General features: G+C 26.1%; 2 protein-coding genes across 2 annotated transcripts in view; both read left to right on the top strand.

Annotated features, from left to right (window-relative positions):
• Positions 1–2,073: 2,073 nt before the first annotated feature.
• On the top strand, positions 2,074–11,461 carry LOC111633566. Its single transcript, XM_023378159.1, has 8 exons — positions 2,074–2,188; positions 3,692–3,897; positions 4,242–4,319; positions 4,400–4,494; positions 4,768–4,839; positions 4,914–5,037; positions 5,118–5,185; positions 11,314–11,461. Exons 1-8 carry the CDS (start codon positions 2,074–2,076, stop codon positions 11,459–11,461), a joined length of 906 nt encoding a protein of 301 aa, XP_023233927.1.
• A 1,405-nt stretch (positions 11,462–12,866) lies between these two features.
• Positions 12,867–20,685, top strand: part of LOC111633567 — a 37,230-nt gene continuing 29,411 nt past the window's right edge. Inside the window, exons 1-18 of the mRNA XM_023378160.1 lie at positions 12,867–12,979; positions 14,483–14,688; positions 15,033–15,110; positions 15,191–15,285; positions 15,559–15,630; positions 15,705–15,828; positions 15,909–15,976; positions 16,765–16,840; positions 16,911–17,016; positions 17,136–17,217; positions 17,302–17,446; positions 17,529–17,591; positions 17,903–18,079; positions 18,172–18,237; positions 18,311–18,388; positions 18,512–18,586; positions 18,658–18,711; positions 18,787–18,972. Of these exons, the coding sequence (XP_023233928.1) occupies positions 14,605–14,688; positions 15,033–15,110; positions 15,191–15,285; positions 15,559–15,630; positions 15,705–15,828; positions 15,909–15,976; positions 16,765–16,840; positions 16,911–17,016; positions 17,136–17,217; positions 17,302–17,446; positions 17,529–17,591; positions 17,903–18,079; positions 18,172–18,237; positions 18,311–18,388; positions 18,512–18,586; positions 18,658–18,711; positions 18,787–18,972 (1,629 nt within the window). The 5' untranslated portion in view covers positions 12,867–12,979; positions 14,483–14,604. The remainder of the gene's footprint in view (positions 12,980–14,482; positions 14,689–15,032; positions 15,111–15,190; positions 15,286–15,558; positions 15,631–15,704; positions 15,829–15,908; positions 15,977–16,764; positions 16,841–16,910; positions 17,017–17,135; positions 17,218–17,301; positions 17,447–17,528; positions 17,592–17,902; positions 18,080–18,171; positions 18,238–18,310; positions 18,389–18,511; positions 18,587–18,657; positions 18,712–18,786; positions 18,973–20,685) is intronic.

The raw sequence follows: 20,685 nt of genomic DNA on the forward strand, positions 1-20,685 counted from the left end.
GGCAGGTTTCCATTTTATTCAGGTTCCGTTTTAGACAGGTTATACTGTATTTGAAACTATAAGCTATACGATTTTCAAGTACTTTATACTAATAGAACTTAGATTATTTAACTAATAATTTAATTATAATTATTATTATTATTTGACTGTCAACTAAGAACGTAGGATCTATTAAACAGACTTTAACAATACCTTGTACAGTACATGAACAGAACAGATTTAATCAAAAATATAACCATCGTATAGAAGAATTTCTCTTTCTTTATTTCTCTTCTTCTGTAGAGGAATTCCTATAACTTTCTTCCATCTTATCAAGTTTTGGATTATTTTCTTAATATTTCTAGAACGTGCTATGACTTACTGTATGTAAGTAGAGTAACCAAAGGTCGTTTCATCTCATATTTTACTGAAAATGACGTATCAGCAATGTCTGACAACATGAAATTTTCTAAAGGACACACTCGCGTACTGTTGGTCTATAAGTTTAATAGTGGCCACAACGCAACGAAGGGTTTGTTAAAGCCCTGCAAAAGGTTTGTTAAAGCGTTCATGGGTGAATAAAGGTCAACCAGCTGTTGCAAAATGTCAAAGGGACTATAGTGCAGAAAAAGACGATAATCTGCGTCATCATGATAGATCTGTTTTTCCAACCAATACCAGTCGCAAATGAAAAACTTTATTGTGAACAACTGGATTGTTTGAACACCAAAATCAAAGAACTTCGCTCAAAAATTGACAAGATCCGATAATTCCATGACAACTCTTCAGCACATATAACAAAGATATAGACCATTCTAGGCTGGGTGATTATCAGATTTGCCACCAGATTTGACACCAACTAATACTCATTTAAAATAACCTTTATAATATTTAAATACTGAAAATTAAATTATTATAAATTTTTCTTTTAAAAAAATTAATTAATTTCTGAAGATTTACTATCGAAACTACTTTGGACGATGTCTTAAATAATTGATCTTAATACTGTATAATTATTTTGATGACGTATCAGTTTACGTATGAATAATTAATAAGTTTTTTATATTTTTTTTTACAAGAAAAATAATTCTTTATATCAATTGACAATGAATTAATGACGAGTGAACTCTTCTTTCATTATATTAAACACGTATATATGTACAGTACAGTACAATGAATGATGCATTGTATTAAATGCTGTATAATAGAGAAAACTGCGGAAATGACCTAATTACTTTTTGCAAATGTAAAATTTAAGTATAGTACATGTTATTAATTAATTTTATTATTATTAATATAAGTTCTATATAATTTATTATTTTTTTAAAGAAATCTAATAGAATAAATTTCTTAAAATAAAAATTTTAAAAAGTTCATTAATTAGGCCCTATCTTTCTTAATTTCTTAACATATTTAACAAATGTTAATTAACCTAAATCCATTAAACGAAAATACCACCTATAGACAAATGTTTCTGAAATCCTGTGTTTATAACTTTACATGGAATATTTAATTGGAGGAATTGCTACAATGAGATGTGGGCCTGGGTCAGTAACAAATATGGCGCTTCACCCCTGACCAAAAGATAGAAAACTGTATGAATAACCTCAATAAAATTACCTTTTTAATTATTTTTTTTAAATATAAGTAATATAGAGAGAGGGCTTCAAAAGTTTTAAAATTAAACCCAGATTTAGTCCCGGACCTTCTCTATTATCTATATTTATAAGAAACATAATTTTAGGAGACTTCCACGCCGAAGCCCGAACCAAATGGTTCCTATATTGTATGAATTTTCTATAAATAAAATATTTAATTTTAATATAATTTATTTATTTTATTGCTTAAAAAATTTGATTTAAAAAATTAATAATATAATAAACACTCCTATTCTATGCACTTACATATAAACTAATCCTGTATATATATGTGTGTATGTATGTATATATATATATATATATGATAAAATTTGAAATATTTATTTATTTACGTCACGTAGAATTTAACCAATTAAATTCCACAATATCACGTGGTTTATTTGATATAGTACAGTACATAATCATATGGGACAGCTGTATTTACCATTAGTTGAAAATGTCTGGAGGATTTTGGTTCACGATTTCCATTCCGTCAGAGGAATATGAAAGAAATTTAAATAATATCAAATTAGAAAAAGATTTTAAAGATGTTGAAGACAATTTAATATCAGGTAAATATATTTTTCTATAGAAAAATTAGCATGAATATGAACATTAAAATAGGCCAATATGTATATTCATTATATAAACTTATATGCCGTTTGCATCAAATAAATTATAAAGGTTTATTTAATATATGAAGAATTACAATTATTATATTTAATACTTGTTTTTTTTCTATGTTTAAAAAAAGTATAGAAACAGCCTTCACGCTTAAGTGAACCGTAATAATTTGTCTAATACAATACGGAGAAATGTGCAATATATCAATGTTATACAATAACACGAGAGGAATACAGAGGCTTTAACATATAGTTTATACTATTTAAAAAAATTAAATTATTGTTTTATAAAATATCTTGCGTGGTTAAATTTTTAACTTATTTTAGATAAGTTTCTTTATATAGTTAATTCTATTTTTATACATTTTAAATTCTTTCCGCTCTGCGGACACTAAGAAGGCTTTCTTTCATGCTTATCGTAGGTTCAGCCAAGCTCGTAATAGGGACTGTCATATTACTTTACTTAGAGCCATTTTAATCCGTCCCCATACATTTACGAGGCCTTAAAAATAATTTATTCCATTGAATTTCTTGTGTATTATGAATAATTCTTCAAACTTCTATCGGCTTCTCAGATCCTGGGGCAGAATAGTAGCGCTTAATTAATATTACATACGAAAGTTTATGTTATTATAACTGATATTCGAACCTTAAACCTATAGACAAATTTTGATTGAATTATAAATAAGAGTTTATATTATATACGACGGCCAAACAAAGGCTCTACAGAGAGACTGACATTTTCTGCTGTTTCATCATTATCACTTCATAAATTTGGCCCTCTTATTATTTATAATTCAATCAAAATTATGAGGTTTAAATTGTTAAAAGGTTTTTAGTAAATATATTATATTATATTCATTAGTATTTAAAATTATTTTAAATTTTTATAAAATATATCTATACATATGCATTTCTATAATAAAAATTTTTAAAAAATGTCACTAAAAATAATAATTTAAATTGAATAAATATAAATTATTCAGGAATTTTATATAATTTATTTTAAAAAATAACTGAAATTTTTATAATAAAATTTAATTAGGCAAGTATTGAAAAGCATTGAATTAATATATAATTATATTAAGTCTAAGTTTTTATATCATACAAAAGCATTAATTTAATTATTTAGAAAATAAATAAATTAATTAAATTAGCATTTAAAATAATTCAAATTTAATTATAAAAATGGTAAAAGTGTTGAATTAATATTTGATTACATTAAATTACTGTTTTTATATTTATTAAATTATTTTAAAAAATAATTAAAATATTTATAATAAAATTTAACCAAACAAACACGAATTAAAATTTTTAATTTATTTCTGTTTAAATGTAAAAAAATTAATAATAATAAATAGAATTTTCTTATATGCTTGATTTATTATTATTATTTTAAGAAATAATTATAAAAGAAATAATAATTTAAAACTTTATATTTTAAATACGAAGATGGAATCGAAGATAAAAAGGAGGAAGATGAAGAAGAAGCCGAAGAAGAGAAGAAAGATGATGGAAATATTTCTTCATCTGTAGAAGATTTAAAGAAACAAAAACCAAGAAAATCTACTGTTATGTTTATGGATAACTCTTCTGAATATTCGGAAGAAAGAGAATCATTTCATGAAGTAGATTTAAATGGTGAAACATTGTTTAAGGTTAGATTAATTCTTATGAAATCGTTAGAGAAATTAATTAAATTTTATCTCATTTATCTCTTGCGAAAATTTCTGAAATTATTGATTTGACGTAATACATTATCGTAAGTAATAAGTGTAATTTAATTGTTCGAATTACAATATTTTCACTCGTTTGGTTCACCTCATTAAATCGTACTGTTCATTGTTTCTACTTTAATTATCTTTTGCAAAATTATTATTTCGTTTAATATTAAGTAACAGGTTAAAAAATAATAATAATAATTTATATATTTGACATTATTCTAATTAAATTTCGATAACACAATTACGAGTAATAAATAATATTATTATTTCTTTTTTAGCGATTAAGAGATGCTCTGGAAATTTTGGGAATCGATGATGCTATATGGATCGCGAGTGAGGATAAAAATTATTATCACGTAAGTAAATTCGTATTTAAAAGAATCTCATTTAATTTATAATATTAACGATTTTTTTAATGTTTTTAAATACTTTTTAGGTTTATTTTCCTTGCGAACCTGGGGTAAGATGCGATTATGTTTTGGATACTCTTGCAGAAAGAGAGATTGGAATGAAGGCAAAATCTAGTTTAGGGTATAAAAAAATCATAAATTATTAACTTAATTACTAATAATTCGCTTATAATAGGTATAATTAAAGAAATTATAATACTTAATAACCAATAAAAGGTCATTATTTTACATCACATGATCATATCGTGTTAATGTGAAATAATTTCAAGAGCAATTATCAATTTATTAATAATTAAATGTCATTAATTTGTTTATTTAATGTTTGTAAAAAAGATAAATAAAAAATCTGTGATGTTTAATTAATATTTAATAAAAGAAATAACTTATTATTTAGAATCATACCCTGTGCTGTATTTTATCGTGACGTGGAAACTGAAGTAAAAACACCGATATATGAAGAAGAGGAGTAAGTTTATTATTTGTTATTGAAGATTTAAAAAAAAAATATTATAATTATAAATATTAATTAATTATTATCAGAGATAGCGAAGATGCTGGAGGAACGAAAACAAAACCTGATATTAAAAAATCATTGAAAGAAGGTATACGAAATATGCAAAGACAATTTTTAAAATCTGTAACTGCTCGTTTAACTGTAGCACAGGTTAGTTAAATTATCATATTTAACATTAATTTTATAGAATAAATCGAATTCGTATTCAAATATAAATTCTCTTTTATAAGGTAGTTGAAGGTGTTCGTGCAAATGCCATGCTAACTTTTGACTTTATGATGTTTACAGTCTTGGCAAGGTAAGATTTTTTAATGAAAATAAAATTTAAACTTAAACCATAAATTAAAAAAAAAAAAAATAGAATTATAGAAAATCAAAGATAAAATTCTTACATAATTAATGGCGGTTTTAGGCATAGAAAACCTTGATTTATACCAGAGTTTCGCGAGTATAGATATTCAATATAAGCATTTTCATACTTAACTAGGATCTAATACTCTTAATTTATTACTAGCTGAGTCATAAAGTTTGTACAATTAAAAGTACTGTTATTACATTATACAGTAGAGCGTCGTTTATCCGAATCAATTGGGGACTGGCGTTGTTCGGATAACTTATTTTTCGGATAACCGATTATATACGAAAAAATATATTAACCTATCCCGTGTTGAAATTTTTCTCCGTTGCGTGTCGCTTCGCGNTTCTTACATCACACTTCGATAATACAAAATTTAAGCGTGTTTTTTTAGTAGGAAAGCAACAATACAAGTAGACCCCCCTATAACATTGTAGATAATTCCGTGTTATATGAATTCCATGTTATACGAGTCATTTAGATTTTACAAATATGTGAGCCGTTCACAGCCCGGAGCACGTATTTGTGAAATCTAAGTGGAACATGGAATTCATATAACACGGAATTATCTACAATGTTATAGGGGGGTCTACTGTACTTATTGTTAACGTAAGCAATTAATAGACTTCTCGGTGAATATTTCAATATCGTTTATTCAGCGATGTCAACAATACATGATGAACAATTTGAAAACTTAAAATGGTGTTATGTACAGTACATTACAATACATAGACGTAGCGAAAGAGTAGCCTGGATATACACTATATGTACACCATCCATTAAGTCAAAAACAGAGAAAGACTGTGGTGTTTACTACAGATGAATATTCATTTCTTCTGAAGTCAGAAAAGTTCTCTATTTCTTTCAGATTTTGTAACTTAATGTTTCCTTTTTAGGATAATAGGAGAAAAAAACTGTTTGTTTAAAGTAGGGTATCTCTATGGAGAGATTATTTTAGATGCAAATATATATTGATAATTACACCAGTCAAAAGTGTAAGTAAACACTACTAGATGAAAGATAATTTATTTAACATATTAGTGTTTAAATGTTGTCTGGAGGCATTTAAAAATAGATTTATAAGGTAAGGTTATAAAGATTGATCTACAGAGACTAGGACCATCCATTATTAAGCTCTAATCAATAAAATTTCGGATGTAGGATCATACTTCTATGTTCATAAATCCGAAACTTCATTATGTGTTTAAATTATATAATATAGTAAAAAACATAGAGTATTGATACTTTTTACAGGAAAAATAAAAATTTACATAATATATCGATTATTAAAGTGTATACACTTAGAAGTACCTGGTATTAAAAGAAAGATATATATTTTAAATTAAAAAAAAATTATACTTTCAAATGTAAATAGAAATATTTATATCGATTTTTTTATTTAATAATTTACGAAAATATCACACAAACAGTCTTTTTTCTGGGAAGAATAATACTCCATTAACAACAACGTGAAACAAACGAAAATTACTATTAAAGACTTAACTTCCGTCAGATTATTATTGATTACTTTCTTCAATAAATGATGAAAATATCGAACCGTAAATATGAATTACACAAAGAAGGTATCAGAAGCGGTGTTGAAAAGTCTCTTTAATCCATTTAGTTCTGCTTTCTGCACCAATTCGGAATCACTGAAGCGTAGAACCGAACTCTTTTTGGCTATGTTCTTTAATGTTTGGTTAGATTAAAAAAAATTCTTTAACTTTTTATATTGCTCCTTTCCTAAACATTAAAACTGACACGAAAATAAGAACTTATTCACACTATTATTATTATTATTAATTTTTTTTGTAATTATAGTAGACTCCTCTTTACGACCATTTATATTATAACTCTCGTTTTACGACTAGCTCTATTATTATAATAATTTTATTATTTTGTGATATTTAGTACTAGAATTTCATAACTTTACGAACAAAACCTCAATTTATGATACAAAACATAAAAGAAATTAGGTTTCGATAGGTACGATATCGTCCAAATAATATTATGTTATATTTCATATTGTCCCGAAAATTCAAGAGTATATTAATAATAAATTATAAATAACATCAATAAAAATAGGCAAATGACACTTAAAATTCAATACTGAATGCGATGGCGTGGGATGACACTCGCGATCCTACGTGCTCAATGTCGCGAGTTATTTGACGGGAAAAATTGTGCTATTTCATTATATTATTATCCACACGTTTATGGAATGTGAATATTTATTAGTCTAAATTTATTATTAAAGTCAAAAAGGGAAAAATCCAACTTGTTTTTTTTCATAAAGATTGCCTAAAGAATTCAATACGTCACGACAATTGATAACAGAAAATGTCATTTCACAATAAGGTAATTCCGAAAATTAATAAAAATCATCGTTTGATAGAAAAACGACTTTTCTAATAATAAAACACTAAAATAGTTTTTGTTAGTCATACGTAAAACTGATAATGAATATTTATACATTATAAATATGTATAAATATTCATATATAGGTCTAAGTGTATTTCAGAACTATGTATCGAATGATCGTAATTAAAGTCCCTTTTCAACGCTGTTTAGAGAGATATTTAGCAATTCAAATGCAATCAAATTTGGTATGGTGATATTTCATGACATGCAGAAGACATTTTTGTAAAACAGAATAGTACAAAAACGCGCCACTATGGTAATTTTGGTGCTGAACTTATTTGTAAAAAATACTCTTATTATACAGTGATTCTGCTCAATACTGTTTCCATTATGACAGCGTGTTCATTGGGTGATAATTGATCCTCTGCGATATCTCACATACAATGCGATGCCTTTCAAGGCTGCAAAATTTGCAAAATGTCTTCGATAATCTACACTTTTTGTCTCCACAAATGAAACTGATCTTTCTTCACTTACATCATCAAACATACCACAGTAGTGAGTTTCGGTACTAATATTTATTTTACGGAAATGTTTTCTGCATGTCCTGAAATGTTACCATATCAAATTTGGTTCTATTTGGACTGCTAAATGTCTGTCTAGAAGACGTTGAATAACGGGTATTTTAATTACGATCTCCTGGTATATTAAACTAGAATAATAAATTATATCTTACGTTTCGATTTAGTTTTTTATAGTTGATATTAATGACTTCTATTTTATTTGAAAGGGGAGCCACGTGCCTAATTCTAATATAGTATTAAGCTTAAATAAAATAAACAATTTCATTGTATTTTTTCCAGCCTTTGAGCACTAACAGAGATAATATTATTTATAAAATACCATATAAACATAATATCGATTTATTATTATATAATTATCTCTAAGAACGTAATGTTAATTTATAACACTGGGTCTATGTGAAATTACGGTTCGATTTACGACGGCTCAACTTTTAAGATAATTAAAATAGGTTTCTACTATATGAAAATAATACAGAATTTTCTTACCTTTTTATCCTTATATTCTCAACTGTATTAATAATAATTAATTATGTTTTAGATTCTTAATGAAAAGATTATTGCTGTTTTTACCGATTAAAATTCCATTTATTCTTACTTGTTAGTAAATAAAATACAACGTATGAGTGTTTTATAATTATTCACAATGATACTTAAAAAATTTTTTATCAAAGTCTATAGTGAAGCAATATCGTAGAGAAATATTTTATATTCACTATTATGATTCTGCAATTAAAATTTTATACATCATATACTACACAATGTTGCACCCGATACTGTAAAAATTATAAAATACCAAAAGTAATCACAATAGTGAATTTATTGTATTCTAATTAAACAATATGTATGTTTTCTGTGTATTATTGAGTTAAGATTATTCTAAAAGTATGCTAATTTTTACACCAAATTAATTATAATTACGATAGATATACACTTTTACTTCCTTTGAGTATCGTCGTAAAGTGAGTCAGTCACCTTATTTATCGTAATCAAATGCGTAAATTAAGAGATTAGTTCATAAAAATTTAGTGCAAAAGTATCTACACCTTCTCTGGAAATTGAAATATAACACTAAAATTGCTAACATAAGTATGGCATTTTATAAATAATTATAGAAAAGTTAAAAGGAGAGGTCGTAAAGCGAGCGTTTACCATAAAATTTGAATTATTATTATTATTTTTTAAATCGCATTTTAAAATAGAAAAATAATATTTTAATTTAAATTATAATAACTTTCACATGAAGTTTTTCATATGAACTTTAAAAAGGGGTAATTTTTTAACAAAATGCCAGCATTATTTACAAAGAAAGTAAAGCTGAAAGTGTTTTGAATATGTAATAATTCTTCTTTATAATAAATTATCATATTATTAATTATGATGACAAGAAATTCTTTATGCATTCTTTAAATAGCTATTTCTTCATATAAGAATTCGTATATATTTTTAATTATATTTTAATTTTAAAAAATCACGTGTCTTCCGGTCATTTAGTTAATCGGACCTATGGCCCCCTTAAGACTTCCATATTTGGTCTCTATTTTCATCTATATAACTCCGTTCTCGAGATTTAGGAAAAACGGACGGACATATTCTATAAGTCAGCAATTTGAAAAGTGTAGCCCATTAATTAACATTATGAAGATTGGTGTTAAACATAGAAATACAATGGAAACTCGATTATCCGAAACGATTTTCAATATAAAGAAAAAAAGATAGACCATGTATACGCCATAGAATATAATCAAAGAGATCAAATTCTCCATGTAAATAGATATTTCACGTCATATGTCGATTGCAGCGCCGCGAAACTGGGTTATAGACCTATACGTTGGTTTAATTCGATTAAGGCAACGTGACATATGGACGATTCTGCCGAGAGGGAAATACATTCCGGAAGGTCTTTTATGGTAAACTGGCCCTTATTTAGGTGAAGAAAATCCTGAAAACTCCACATTTGCCAACCCGTTAGCTATAGACGAAACCACGAACAGTATTCAATGGTTTTATCCTCTCGGCCACTGGTGGGCAAATTATATACGTAATATTTTATTAGATTTTCAGTAAATTAATTTAATTTCAACTACATTAATTGCATTTCAGTATTTATAGTTCATGAAAATTTAAATGCACAATGCTTGATGTACTCAAAACACAAGTTCCTGTATTATGTGAAAGACCTCTGGTTCCATCAAGTTCGGATAATCGAATATCCAATGTATAAGATATCTTTATCTCATTATATACGATTAACTTACGATTATTTAGTATTATAAATATTACAATTTTAAAATTGAATTTAAAATGTTTGATAAATTATTAAATACAGGCATTTATACAGTAATTATACTTAAAATTTAATGCATGAATATTACATAGCTTCAAATACATGAAATGATGCTTAATTGTTAATGATCCAATCTAAAGCAAATTGTTATAATATAATTTGTTACAAATAATATTTTATTAAAAAATATATACAATACGTAATCTTAATTAAGATTATGCATTATAAATATACATTCATTTTATATAGGGTGGCTCAATAGTTAGTAAACCATTGTAACAAATAAATTGCCTTATTCAAATAATTCATTTCTTACAAAGATTTACAAAGCTTCGAGTTATATTAGCAAGTGTACTTCAATAGCACAGTTAACTGACTTTTAAACTCTCTTTGTATAGCTATAAATATATTATATTTATATAGTTTAATAAAGTTTAAATAAATTATAATTATTATATTTATTTGACTGTCAACTAAGAACGTAGGATCTATTAAACAGACTTTAACAATACCTTGTACAGTACATGAACAGAACAGATTTAATCAAAAATATAACCATCGTATAGAAGAATTTCTCTTTCTTTATTTCTCTTCTTCTGTAGAGGAATTCCTATAACTTTCTTCCATCTTATCAAGTTTTGGATTATTTTCTTAATATTTCTAGAACGTGCTATGACTTACTGTATGTAAGTAGAGTAACCAAAGGTCGTTTCATCTCATATTTTACTGAAAATGACGTATCAGCAATGTCTGACAACATGAAATTTTCTAAAGGACACACTCGCGTACTGTTGGTCTATAAGTTTAATAGTGGCCACAACGCAACGAAGGGTTTGTTAAAGCCCTGCAAAAGGTTTGTTAAAGCGTTCATGGGTGAATAAAGGTCAACCAGCTGTTGCAAAATGTCAAAGGGACTATAGTGCAGAAAAAGACGATAATCTGCGTCATCATGATAGATCTGTTTTTCCAACCAATACCAGTCGCAAATGAAAAACTTTATTGTGAACAACTGGATTGTTTGAACACCAAAATCAAAGAACTTCGCTCAAAAATTGACAAGATCCGATAATTCCATGACAACTCTTCAGCACATATAACAAAGATATAGACCATTCTAGGCTGGGTGATTATCAGATTTGCCACCAGATTTGACACCAACTAATACTCATTTAAAATAACCTTTATAATATTTAAATACTGAAAATTAAATTATTATAAATTTTTCTTTTAAAAAAATTAATTAATTTCTGAAGATTTACTATCGAAACTACTTTGGACGATGTCTTAAATAATTGATCTTAATACTGTATAATTATTTTGATGACGTATCAGTTTACGTATGAATAATTAATAAGTTTTTTATATTTTTTTTTACAAGAAAAATAATTCTTTATATCAATTGACAATGAATTAATGACGAGTGAACTCTTCTTTCATTATATTAAACACGTATATATGTACAGTACAGTACAATGAATGATGCATTGTATTAAATGCTGTATAATAGAGAAAACTGCGGAAATGACCTAATTACTTTTTGCAAATGTAAAATTTAAGTATAGTACATGTTATTAATTAATTTTATTATTATTAATATAAGTTCTATATAATTTATTATTTTTTTAAAGAAATCTAATAGAATAAATTTCTTAAAATAAAAATTTTAAAAAGTTCATTAATTAGGCCCTATCTTTCTTAATTTCTTAACATATTTAACAAATGTTAATTAACCTAAATCCATTAAACGAAAATACCACCTATAGACAAATGTTTCTGAAATCCTGTGTTTATAACTTTACATGGAATATTTAATTGGAGGAATTGCTACAATGAGATGTGGGCCTGGGTCAGTAACAAATATGGCGCTTCACCCCTGACCAAAAGATAGAAAACTGTATGAATAACCTCAATAAAATTACCTTTTTAATTATTTTTTTTAAATATAAGTAATATAGAGAGAGGGCTTCAAAAGTTTTAAAATTAAACCCAGATTTAGTCCCGGACCTTCTCTATTATCTATATTTATAAGAAACATAATTTTAGGAGACTTCCACGCCGAAGCCCGAACCAAATGGTTCCTATATTGTATGAATTTTCTATAAATAAAATATTTAATTTTAATATAATTTATTTATTTTATTGCTTAAAAAATTTGATTTAAAAAATTAATAATATAATAAACACTCCTATTCTATGCACTTACATATAAACTAATCCTGTATATATATGTGTGTATGTATGTATATATATATATATATATGATAAAATTTGAAATATTTATTTATTTACGTCACGTAGAATTTAACCAATTAAATTCCACAATATCACGTGGTTTATTTGATATAGTACAGTACATAATCATATGGGACAGCTGTATTTACCATTAGTTGAAAATGTCTGGAGGATTTTGGTTCACGATTTCCATTCCGTCAGAGGAATATGAAAGAAATTTAAATAATATCAAATTAGAAAAAGATTTTAAAGATGTTGAAGACAATTTAATATCAGGTAAATATATTTTTCTATAGAAAAATTAGCATGAATATGAACATTAAAATAGGCCAATATGTATATTCATTATATAAACTTATATGCCGTTTGCATCAAATAAATTATAAAGGTTTATTTAATATATGAAGAATTACAATTATTATATTTAATACTTGTTTTTTTTCTATGTTTAAAAAAAGTATAGAAACAGCCTTCACGCTTAAGTGAACCGTAATAATTTGTCTAATACAATACGGAGAAATGTGCAATATATCAATGTTATACAATAACACGAGAGGAATACAGAGGCTTTAACATATAGTTTATACTATTTAAAAAAATTAAATTATTGTTTTATAAAATATCTTGCGTGGTTAAATTTTTAACTTATTTTAGATAAGTTTCTTTATATAGTTAATTCTATTTTTATACATTTTAAATTCTTTCCGCTCTGCGGACACTAAGAAGGCTTTCTTTCATGCTTATCGTAGGTTCAGCCAAGCTCGTAATAGGGACTGTCATATTACTTTACTTAGAGCCATTTTAATCCGTCCCCATACATTTACGAGGCCTTAAAAATAATTTATTCCATTGAATTTCTTGTGTATTATGAATAATTCTTCAAACTTCTATCGGCTTCTCAGATCCTGGGGCAGAATAGTAGCGCTTAATTAATATTACATACGAAAGTTTATGTTATTATAACTGATATTCGAACCTTAAACCTATAGACAAATTTTGATTGAATTATAAATAAGAGTTTATATTATATACGACGGCCAAACAAAGGCTCTACAGAGAGACTGACATTTTCTGCTGTTTCATCATTATCACTTCATAAATTTGGCCCTCTTATTATTTATAATTCAATCAAAATTATGAGGTTTAAATTGTTAAAAGGTTTTTAGTAAATATATTATATTATATTCATTAGTATTTAAAATTATTTTAAATTTTTATAAAATATATCTATACATATGCATTTCTATAATAAAAATTTTTAAAAAATGTCACTAAAAATAATAATTTAAATTGAATAAATATAAATTATTCAGGAATTTTATATAATTTATTTTAAAAAATAACTGAAATTTTTATAATAAAATTTAATTAGGCAAGTATTGAAAAGCATTGAATTAATATATAATTATATTAAGTCTAAGTTTTTATATCATACAAAAGCATTAATTTAATTATTTAGAAAATAAATAAATTAATTAAATTAGCATTTAAAATAATTCAAATTTAATTATAAAAATGGTAAAAGTGTTGAATTAATATTTGATTACATTAAATTACTGTTTTTATATTTATTAAATTATTTTAAAAAATAATTAAAATATTTATAATAAAATTTAACCAAACAAACACGAATTAAAATTTTTAATTTATTTCTGTTTAAATGTAAAAAAATTAATAATAATAAATAGAATTTTCTTATATGCTTGATTTATTATTATTATTTTAAGAAATAATTATAAAAGAAATAATAATTTAAAACTTTATATTTTAAATACGAAGATGGAATCGAAGATAAAAAGGAGGAAGATGAAGAAGAAGCCGAAGAAGAGAAGAAAGATGATGGAAATATTTCTTCATCTGTAGAAGATTTAAAGAAACAAAAACCAAGAAAATCTACTGTTATGTTTATGGATAACTCTTCTGAATATTCGGAAGAAAGAGAATCATTTCATGAAGTAGATTTAAATGGTGAAACATTGTTTAAGGTTAGATTAATTCTTATGAAATCGTTAGAGAAATTAATTAAATTTTATCTCATTTATCTCTTGCGAAAATTTCTGAAATTATTGATTTGACGTAATACATTATCGTAAGTAATAAGTGTAATTTAATTGTTCGAATTACAATATTTTCACTCGTTTGGTTCACCTCATTAAATCGTACTGTTCATTGTTTCTACTTTAATTATCTTTTGCAAAATTATTATTTCGTTTAATATTAAGTAACAGGTTAAAAAATAATAATAATAATTTATATATTTGACATTATTCTAATTAAATTTCGATAACACAATTACGAGTAATAAATAATATTATTATTTCTTTTTTAGCGATTAAGAGATGCTCTGGAAATTTTGGGAATCGATGATGCTATATGGATCGCGAGTGAGGATAAAAATTATTATCACGTAAGTAAATTCGTATTTAAAAGAATCTCATTTAATTTATAATATTAACGATTTTTTTAATGTTTTTAAATACTTTTTAGGTTTATTTTCCTTGCGAACCTGGGGTAAGATGCGATTATGTTTTGGATACTCTTGCAGAAAGAGAGATTGGAATGAAGGCAAAATCTAGTTTAGGGTATAAAAAAATCATAAATTATTAACTTAATTACTAATAATTCGCTTATAATAGGTATAATTAAAGAAATTATAATACTTAATAACCAATAAAAGGTCATTATTTTACATCACATGATCATATCGTGTTAATGTGAAATAATTTCAAGAGCAATTATCAATTTATTAATAATTAAATGTCATTAATTTGTTTATTTAATGTTTGTAAAAAAGATAAATAAAAAATCTGTGATGTTTAATTAATATTTAATAAAAGAAATAACTTATTATTTAGAATCATACCCTGTGCTGTATTTTATCGTGACGTGGAAACTGAAGTAAAAACACCGATATATGAAGAAGAGGAGTAAGTTTATTATTTGTTATTGAAGATTTAAAAAAAAAATATTATAATTATAAATATTAATTAATTATTATCAGAGATAGCGAAGATGCTGGAGGAACGAAAACAAAACCTGATATTAAAAAATCATTGAAAGAAGGTATACGAAATATGCAAAGACAATTTTTAAAATCTGTAACTGCTCGTTTAACTGTAGCACAGGTTAGTTAAATTATCATATTTAACATTAATTTTATAGAATAAATCGAATTCGTATTCAAATATAAATTCTCTTTTATAAGGTAGTTGAAGGTGTTCGTGCAAATGCCATGCTAACTTTTGACTTTATGATGTTTACAGTCTTGGCAAGGTAAGATTTTTTAATGAAAATAAAATTTAAACTTAAACCATAAATTAAAAAAAAAAAAAATAGAATTATAGAAAATCAAAGATAAAATTCTTACATAATTAATGGCGGTTTTAGGCATAGAAAACCTTGATTTATACCAGAGTTTCGCGAGTATAGATATTCAATATAAGCATTTTCATACTTAACTAGGATCTAATACTCTTAATTTATTACTAGCTGAGTCATAAAGTTTGTACAATTAAAAGTACTGTTATTACATTATACAGTAGAGCGTCGTTTATCCGAATCAATTGGGGACTGGCGTTGTTCGGATAACTTATTTTTCGGATAACCGATTATATACGAAAAAATATATTAACCTATCCCGTGTTGAAATTTTTCTCCGTTGCGTGTCGCTTCGCGTTGAATTTTCGTCGATGTTAAGCCGAACGTAAACTTTTTAAAATAATAATCGTGGCTATTGTATCGTTAAAAATGATTTCTTTATGTTTTACAAACGAAATATATACATTAAAAATATAAAAACAAATAAAAATTATACTTTAGGCCGACTGGAATTCTTTCGGATAACCGACGTTTCGGATAAACGACGCTCTACTGTATAAACTTATATAAAAAGAGCCTAGCAAATCTATTTTCTTAGAGCTTAAAACCTTTACTGAATTACTTAAATAATACTAAAACAAATAACTAATCTAAGCTAAATTATAATGGATTTCTTTTTCCATAAAGAAGAAAATTTTAATTAAATTGAAACTAAATTTTAATTATATCGTTGTACTTATTAGTATGATTGCAGCTTTGGGCTTGATGGAAAATAGTTCGGTTGTTTTGGTTGCTAGTATGCTTATTTCACCTTTAATGGTAAGAAGATTTAAATAAAAATTTAAATATTAAAATGTAAAATTATAATATGAATTTTTCATTTAAATAGGGACCAATTTTGGCAGGAACTTTTGGAGCTGTTATACAAGATAAATCTCTTAGAAATCTTGGAATAAAAACTGAAATCGTCGGTCTTGTTTTATGCCTTCTGTTTGGTAAAATTATATTTAATAATCTTTTTTTTTAACAGATTAAACACTGAATTTGAAAGAAATAGAGCTCTCTCTCTCCATCAAAAACATTCATAAGTATTAAAATTCAAATGTTTTTATAGGTTTTGTATTTGGATTAATTTGTGCAAACTTCAGCAGTAAATGGGGACAAGGTGATTGGCCCACAACCGAAATGGCGGCGAGGTATTATATATATATAAACTGTATAAGAATATTCATCTGAAAGAATACATAAATAAATTTTCTTTTCTCCACTGTAAATTTTAGAGGACAAGGAAGATCTTTATGGGTAGGAGCTCTCATAGCTTTACCATCGGGAGCAGGAGTGGCCCTCTCTGTATTAGGTGGTAATGCTGGATCATTGGTAGGTGTGGCAATATCTGCATCGTTGTTACCACCAGCCGTAAATGCTGTAAGTTACTTTCTTAGGTTCATTATTTCCAGCAAAATCATTCATTTGTAAAGAAAGTATCTTTGTTCTCAATCTATTATAGGGATTACTTTGGGCCGTGTCTGCCGTGAAAGTTCAGAGGTCAATGACAGAATTTCCTATTCTTGTAAGAATAATCTTCTTATATCAATTTAAAACAATGAATTATTTAATATTTTTATATAATAATTACAACGTATATTATATTTTCCTCACTTTTAAGTGTATACAATTAAAGATCTATTCGATTAATTGAAATGGTGCTTATTTTTACGTCAATTTGACGTCACTACTTCAGTTTTATAATGAATGTTTATAAAGAATGACGTCAAATTTACGTAAAAAATGTGCACTCTCCCAACAAATGGAATAGATTTTTTTTTATATTTGAATTATTAAAAATTTATTTTAAAATATATTTTTAATTTAAATAATTAGTTTAAAAAGGATAACATTTCAAGAATGATAAAGCCATCGTTGATCCCCCCAGAAGGATATCACGTGGAATATTTTGATACCATGGAGAAAGAATGCGCCGTTTTAGGCGTTGTTAGCCTACTACTTACTTTAGTAAATATATTATGCATTTTCTTGATGGCTGTCTTAGTTTTAAAGGTATTATTTGTAAAAAAAAAATAACATAAAATTTAATAATATATTTAATTAGTATATCTAATTATAATTAGATATAATCAATAAACCTGTAGATAAAAGAAGTCGCACCCAAAACAGCCGCTCCTCAAACGTCGAGATTTTGGAAAGAGGATCTAAAAGTATGTCTTTAATACTAAAATATACTTTAATTTATATAATTTATAAAGTTTTTTCGTGATTTTTTTATTATAGATAGCGCGTGATTATAATAAAACTATATCAAAGTCAGAAGGGAGAGAATTAGGAAAGGAGTTTTTGGACGAATGGGCGGTGAGTTTAAGAGCATTTTAAATATATTTACAGCTTATTATTTATTTAAAATTTTAAAAAATATGCTTTAAAACAATGTTAATATTTAAAGAATAACATTATTATTATTATTTTTATTACCAGAATTTAAGTGGATTCGATACAACCGATCTCAGACCAAGAATATCGCAATATAACGCTCTTAGAAATATTGTTAACGTAAGAAAAATAATATTAAATAATTCTATTATAATGATATAATTATATTGAATAATATGTTTATATTTTAGGATGTGGAACTTGATCCCGTATATCAAACGGTTATGAGAAGTATGCCTTCTAGGGTAAGTAGTATCATTTTGAATGTAGATAAAAAGCAATTATAGTGACAAATTAAGATGAAATGCTATTTATTTTAGCCATTGTCTCAACGGTTGAGCACCATTCCAGAAAGAGATAAAAGAAGTACTTGGGACCCAGAAATGGGAGCTGATCCGACTTACGCTATGACAGTGGCTGCCTCTAATCTACGCCGTCATACGTATTTATCATTCGAAAATGAAGAAAAACCAAAATTTAAACCTACTAAATTAGAAAATGGACTGGTATGTATACAATATATGCATTGATTTTAAATAATATATAATTACATTAACAGAAAAATGAAAAAAAAATCATGCGAAACAAAAAACAAAAGTTCTTCATAGCTTTTTAATTAATTTACGGTTAATTAAACCGAAAAGAAGTAATAAATTGTAATTTTAAGTTAATTGATAGCTATTTTACAATGTTTTTCTACTTAATTAAGTTAATAATGTAGTTAACAATGTTAACTCAATTAAAGATGGGCCTATCATGGGCCGAGTGGATAGAACCATTGAACCAATAATTGTGGGCTGGCCACGTGAAATTTTCCGGGTTTATTCACGTGTCTAACCTAAATAGATGGCCAGTTTCCCATCTCATGTGTCTAATACTAAATAGGAAGCCAGTTTCCCCATAGAAATGCAGATTTCCAATGTGTTGTATAATTGCTCCAAAAACAAATTTTAAAACGTCCACTGACGAGAATATAAAAACTTACCCGTTGTTTTCGGGGATGGTCCTCGTTAGGAAGTTATTATGCATTTCAGAAAGAAATATCTCTGAAAAAAAAATAATTGCCGTTCAGAGTTGGCCGTTATTGGAGATTAAACTGTACCTCTAAAAATGCAAAATGACGATGAAAATGATGATTTCGAATGCTAAATTATGGAAATATATAGTATTATTTATGACTGGTAACGGTATTTGATTGTGACAATATACATTAAGATGTTAAAACACCGTAATGTATATTGTTCACAATCAGCTACATTAAAACTTATTAGGTTTGTTACATGTAATCAATGTCAAGAAGAAAAGGAAATCGTGCATTAAAACACGAGATGTTCTTGATGGCACGTCTTTTCAAGCAGTAACTTTTAAGTAGTTCTAGCTCTTCCTGTATGGTTTCGATTGACTGATCAGATATATATATTAGGCTATTGTATACATATGTTTGCACATCAATGTCACCACAATCACGAACTTGCATTAAGTAACGTTACATCTGAGACATGTGTTATAAGCACTTCGTGACAATCAGCATACGATTGCTGACTTAAGAACTGAGTACGTGAAATTATATCGATTCCAATAGGAATTTTCCATAGTATAATTGCTATAATTACACTACACTTTAGATTATTGAAGTAGATGCAGTATATATAATGTCCATGAATGATTTATATAATAATATCAATACTTTATCTATGAAAGCTCTGTAAAGTTTATCCCATTTGATTCATATTCTTAATGTATAACATGTTACATAGATTTTACTGATAGATGATAGACTTATGCAAGTTTCCATCTTATATATAGTTTTATATAGAATAATTAGATCCATCATCGTCTTTAAAAAATCAATTTGTCAAAATTAATTCGAGGGATATTTTCTTTAGAAATATTTGATTTATCATTTTAATTAAAGATTATGATTGCAACAGGATATTTCATAAGGAAAATTTTATCATTTTAGAGAAATAAATAAACTAAGTGAAGAAATCAGTCAAATTTCTTCACTTTCAATAAGTATATTTATAGTTTTTATACTTCAAGATTCATAAGTTCGTATTATATTCTTTAATTTATATTTGTACAGTACAGTACATACTTCTTTCAGATTAAGTAGTAATAAGACAGTAATTAGGAACTACGGAGTAAATATTTGAAAGTTATCAATAATAAGCACTTTTATTTTACAACTACGTTTACTTTTTCCACGTGTTATTCCC

Source organism: Centruroides sculpturatus, unplaced genomic scaffold (assembly GCF_000671375.1).
Source record: "Centruroides sculpturatus isolate CEXI.00-Female unplaced genomic scaffold, Cexi_2.0 scaffold831, whole genome shotgun sequence".
Lineage (NCBI taxonomy): Eukaryota > Metazoa > Arthropoda > Arachnida > Scorpiones > Buthidae > Centruroides > Centruroides sculpturatus.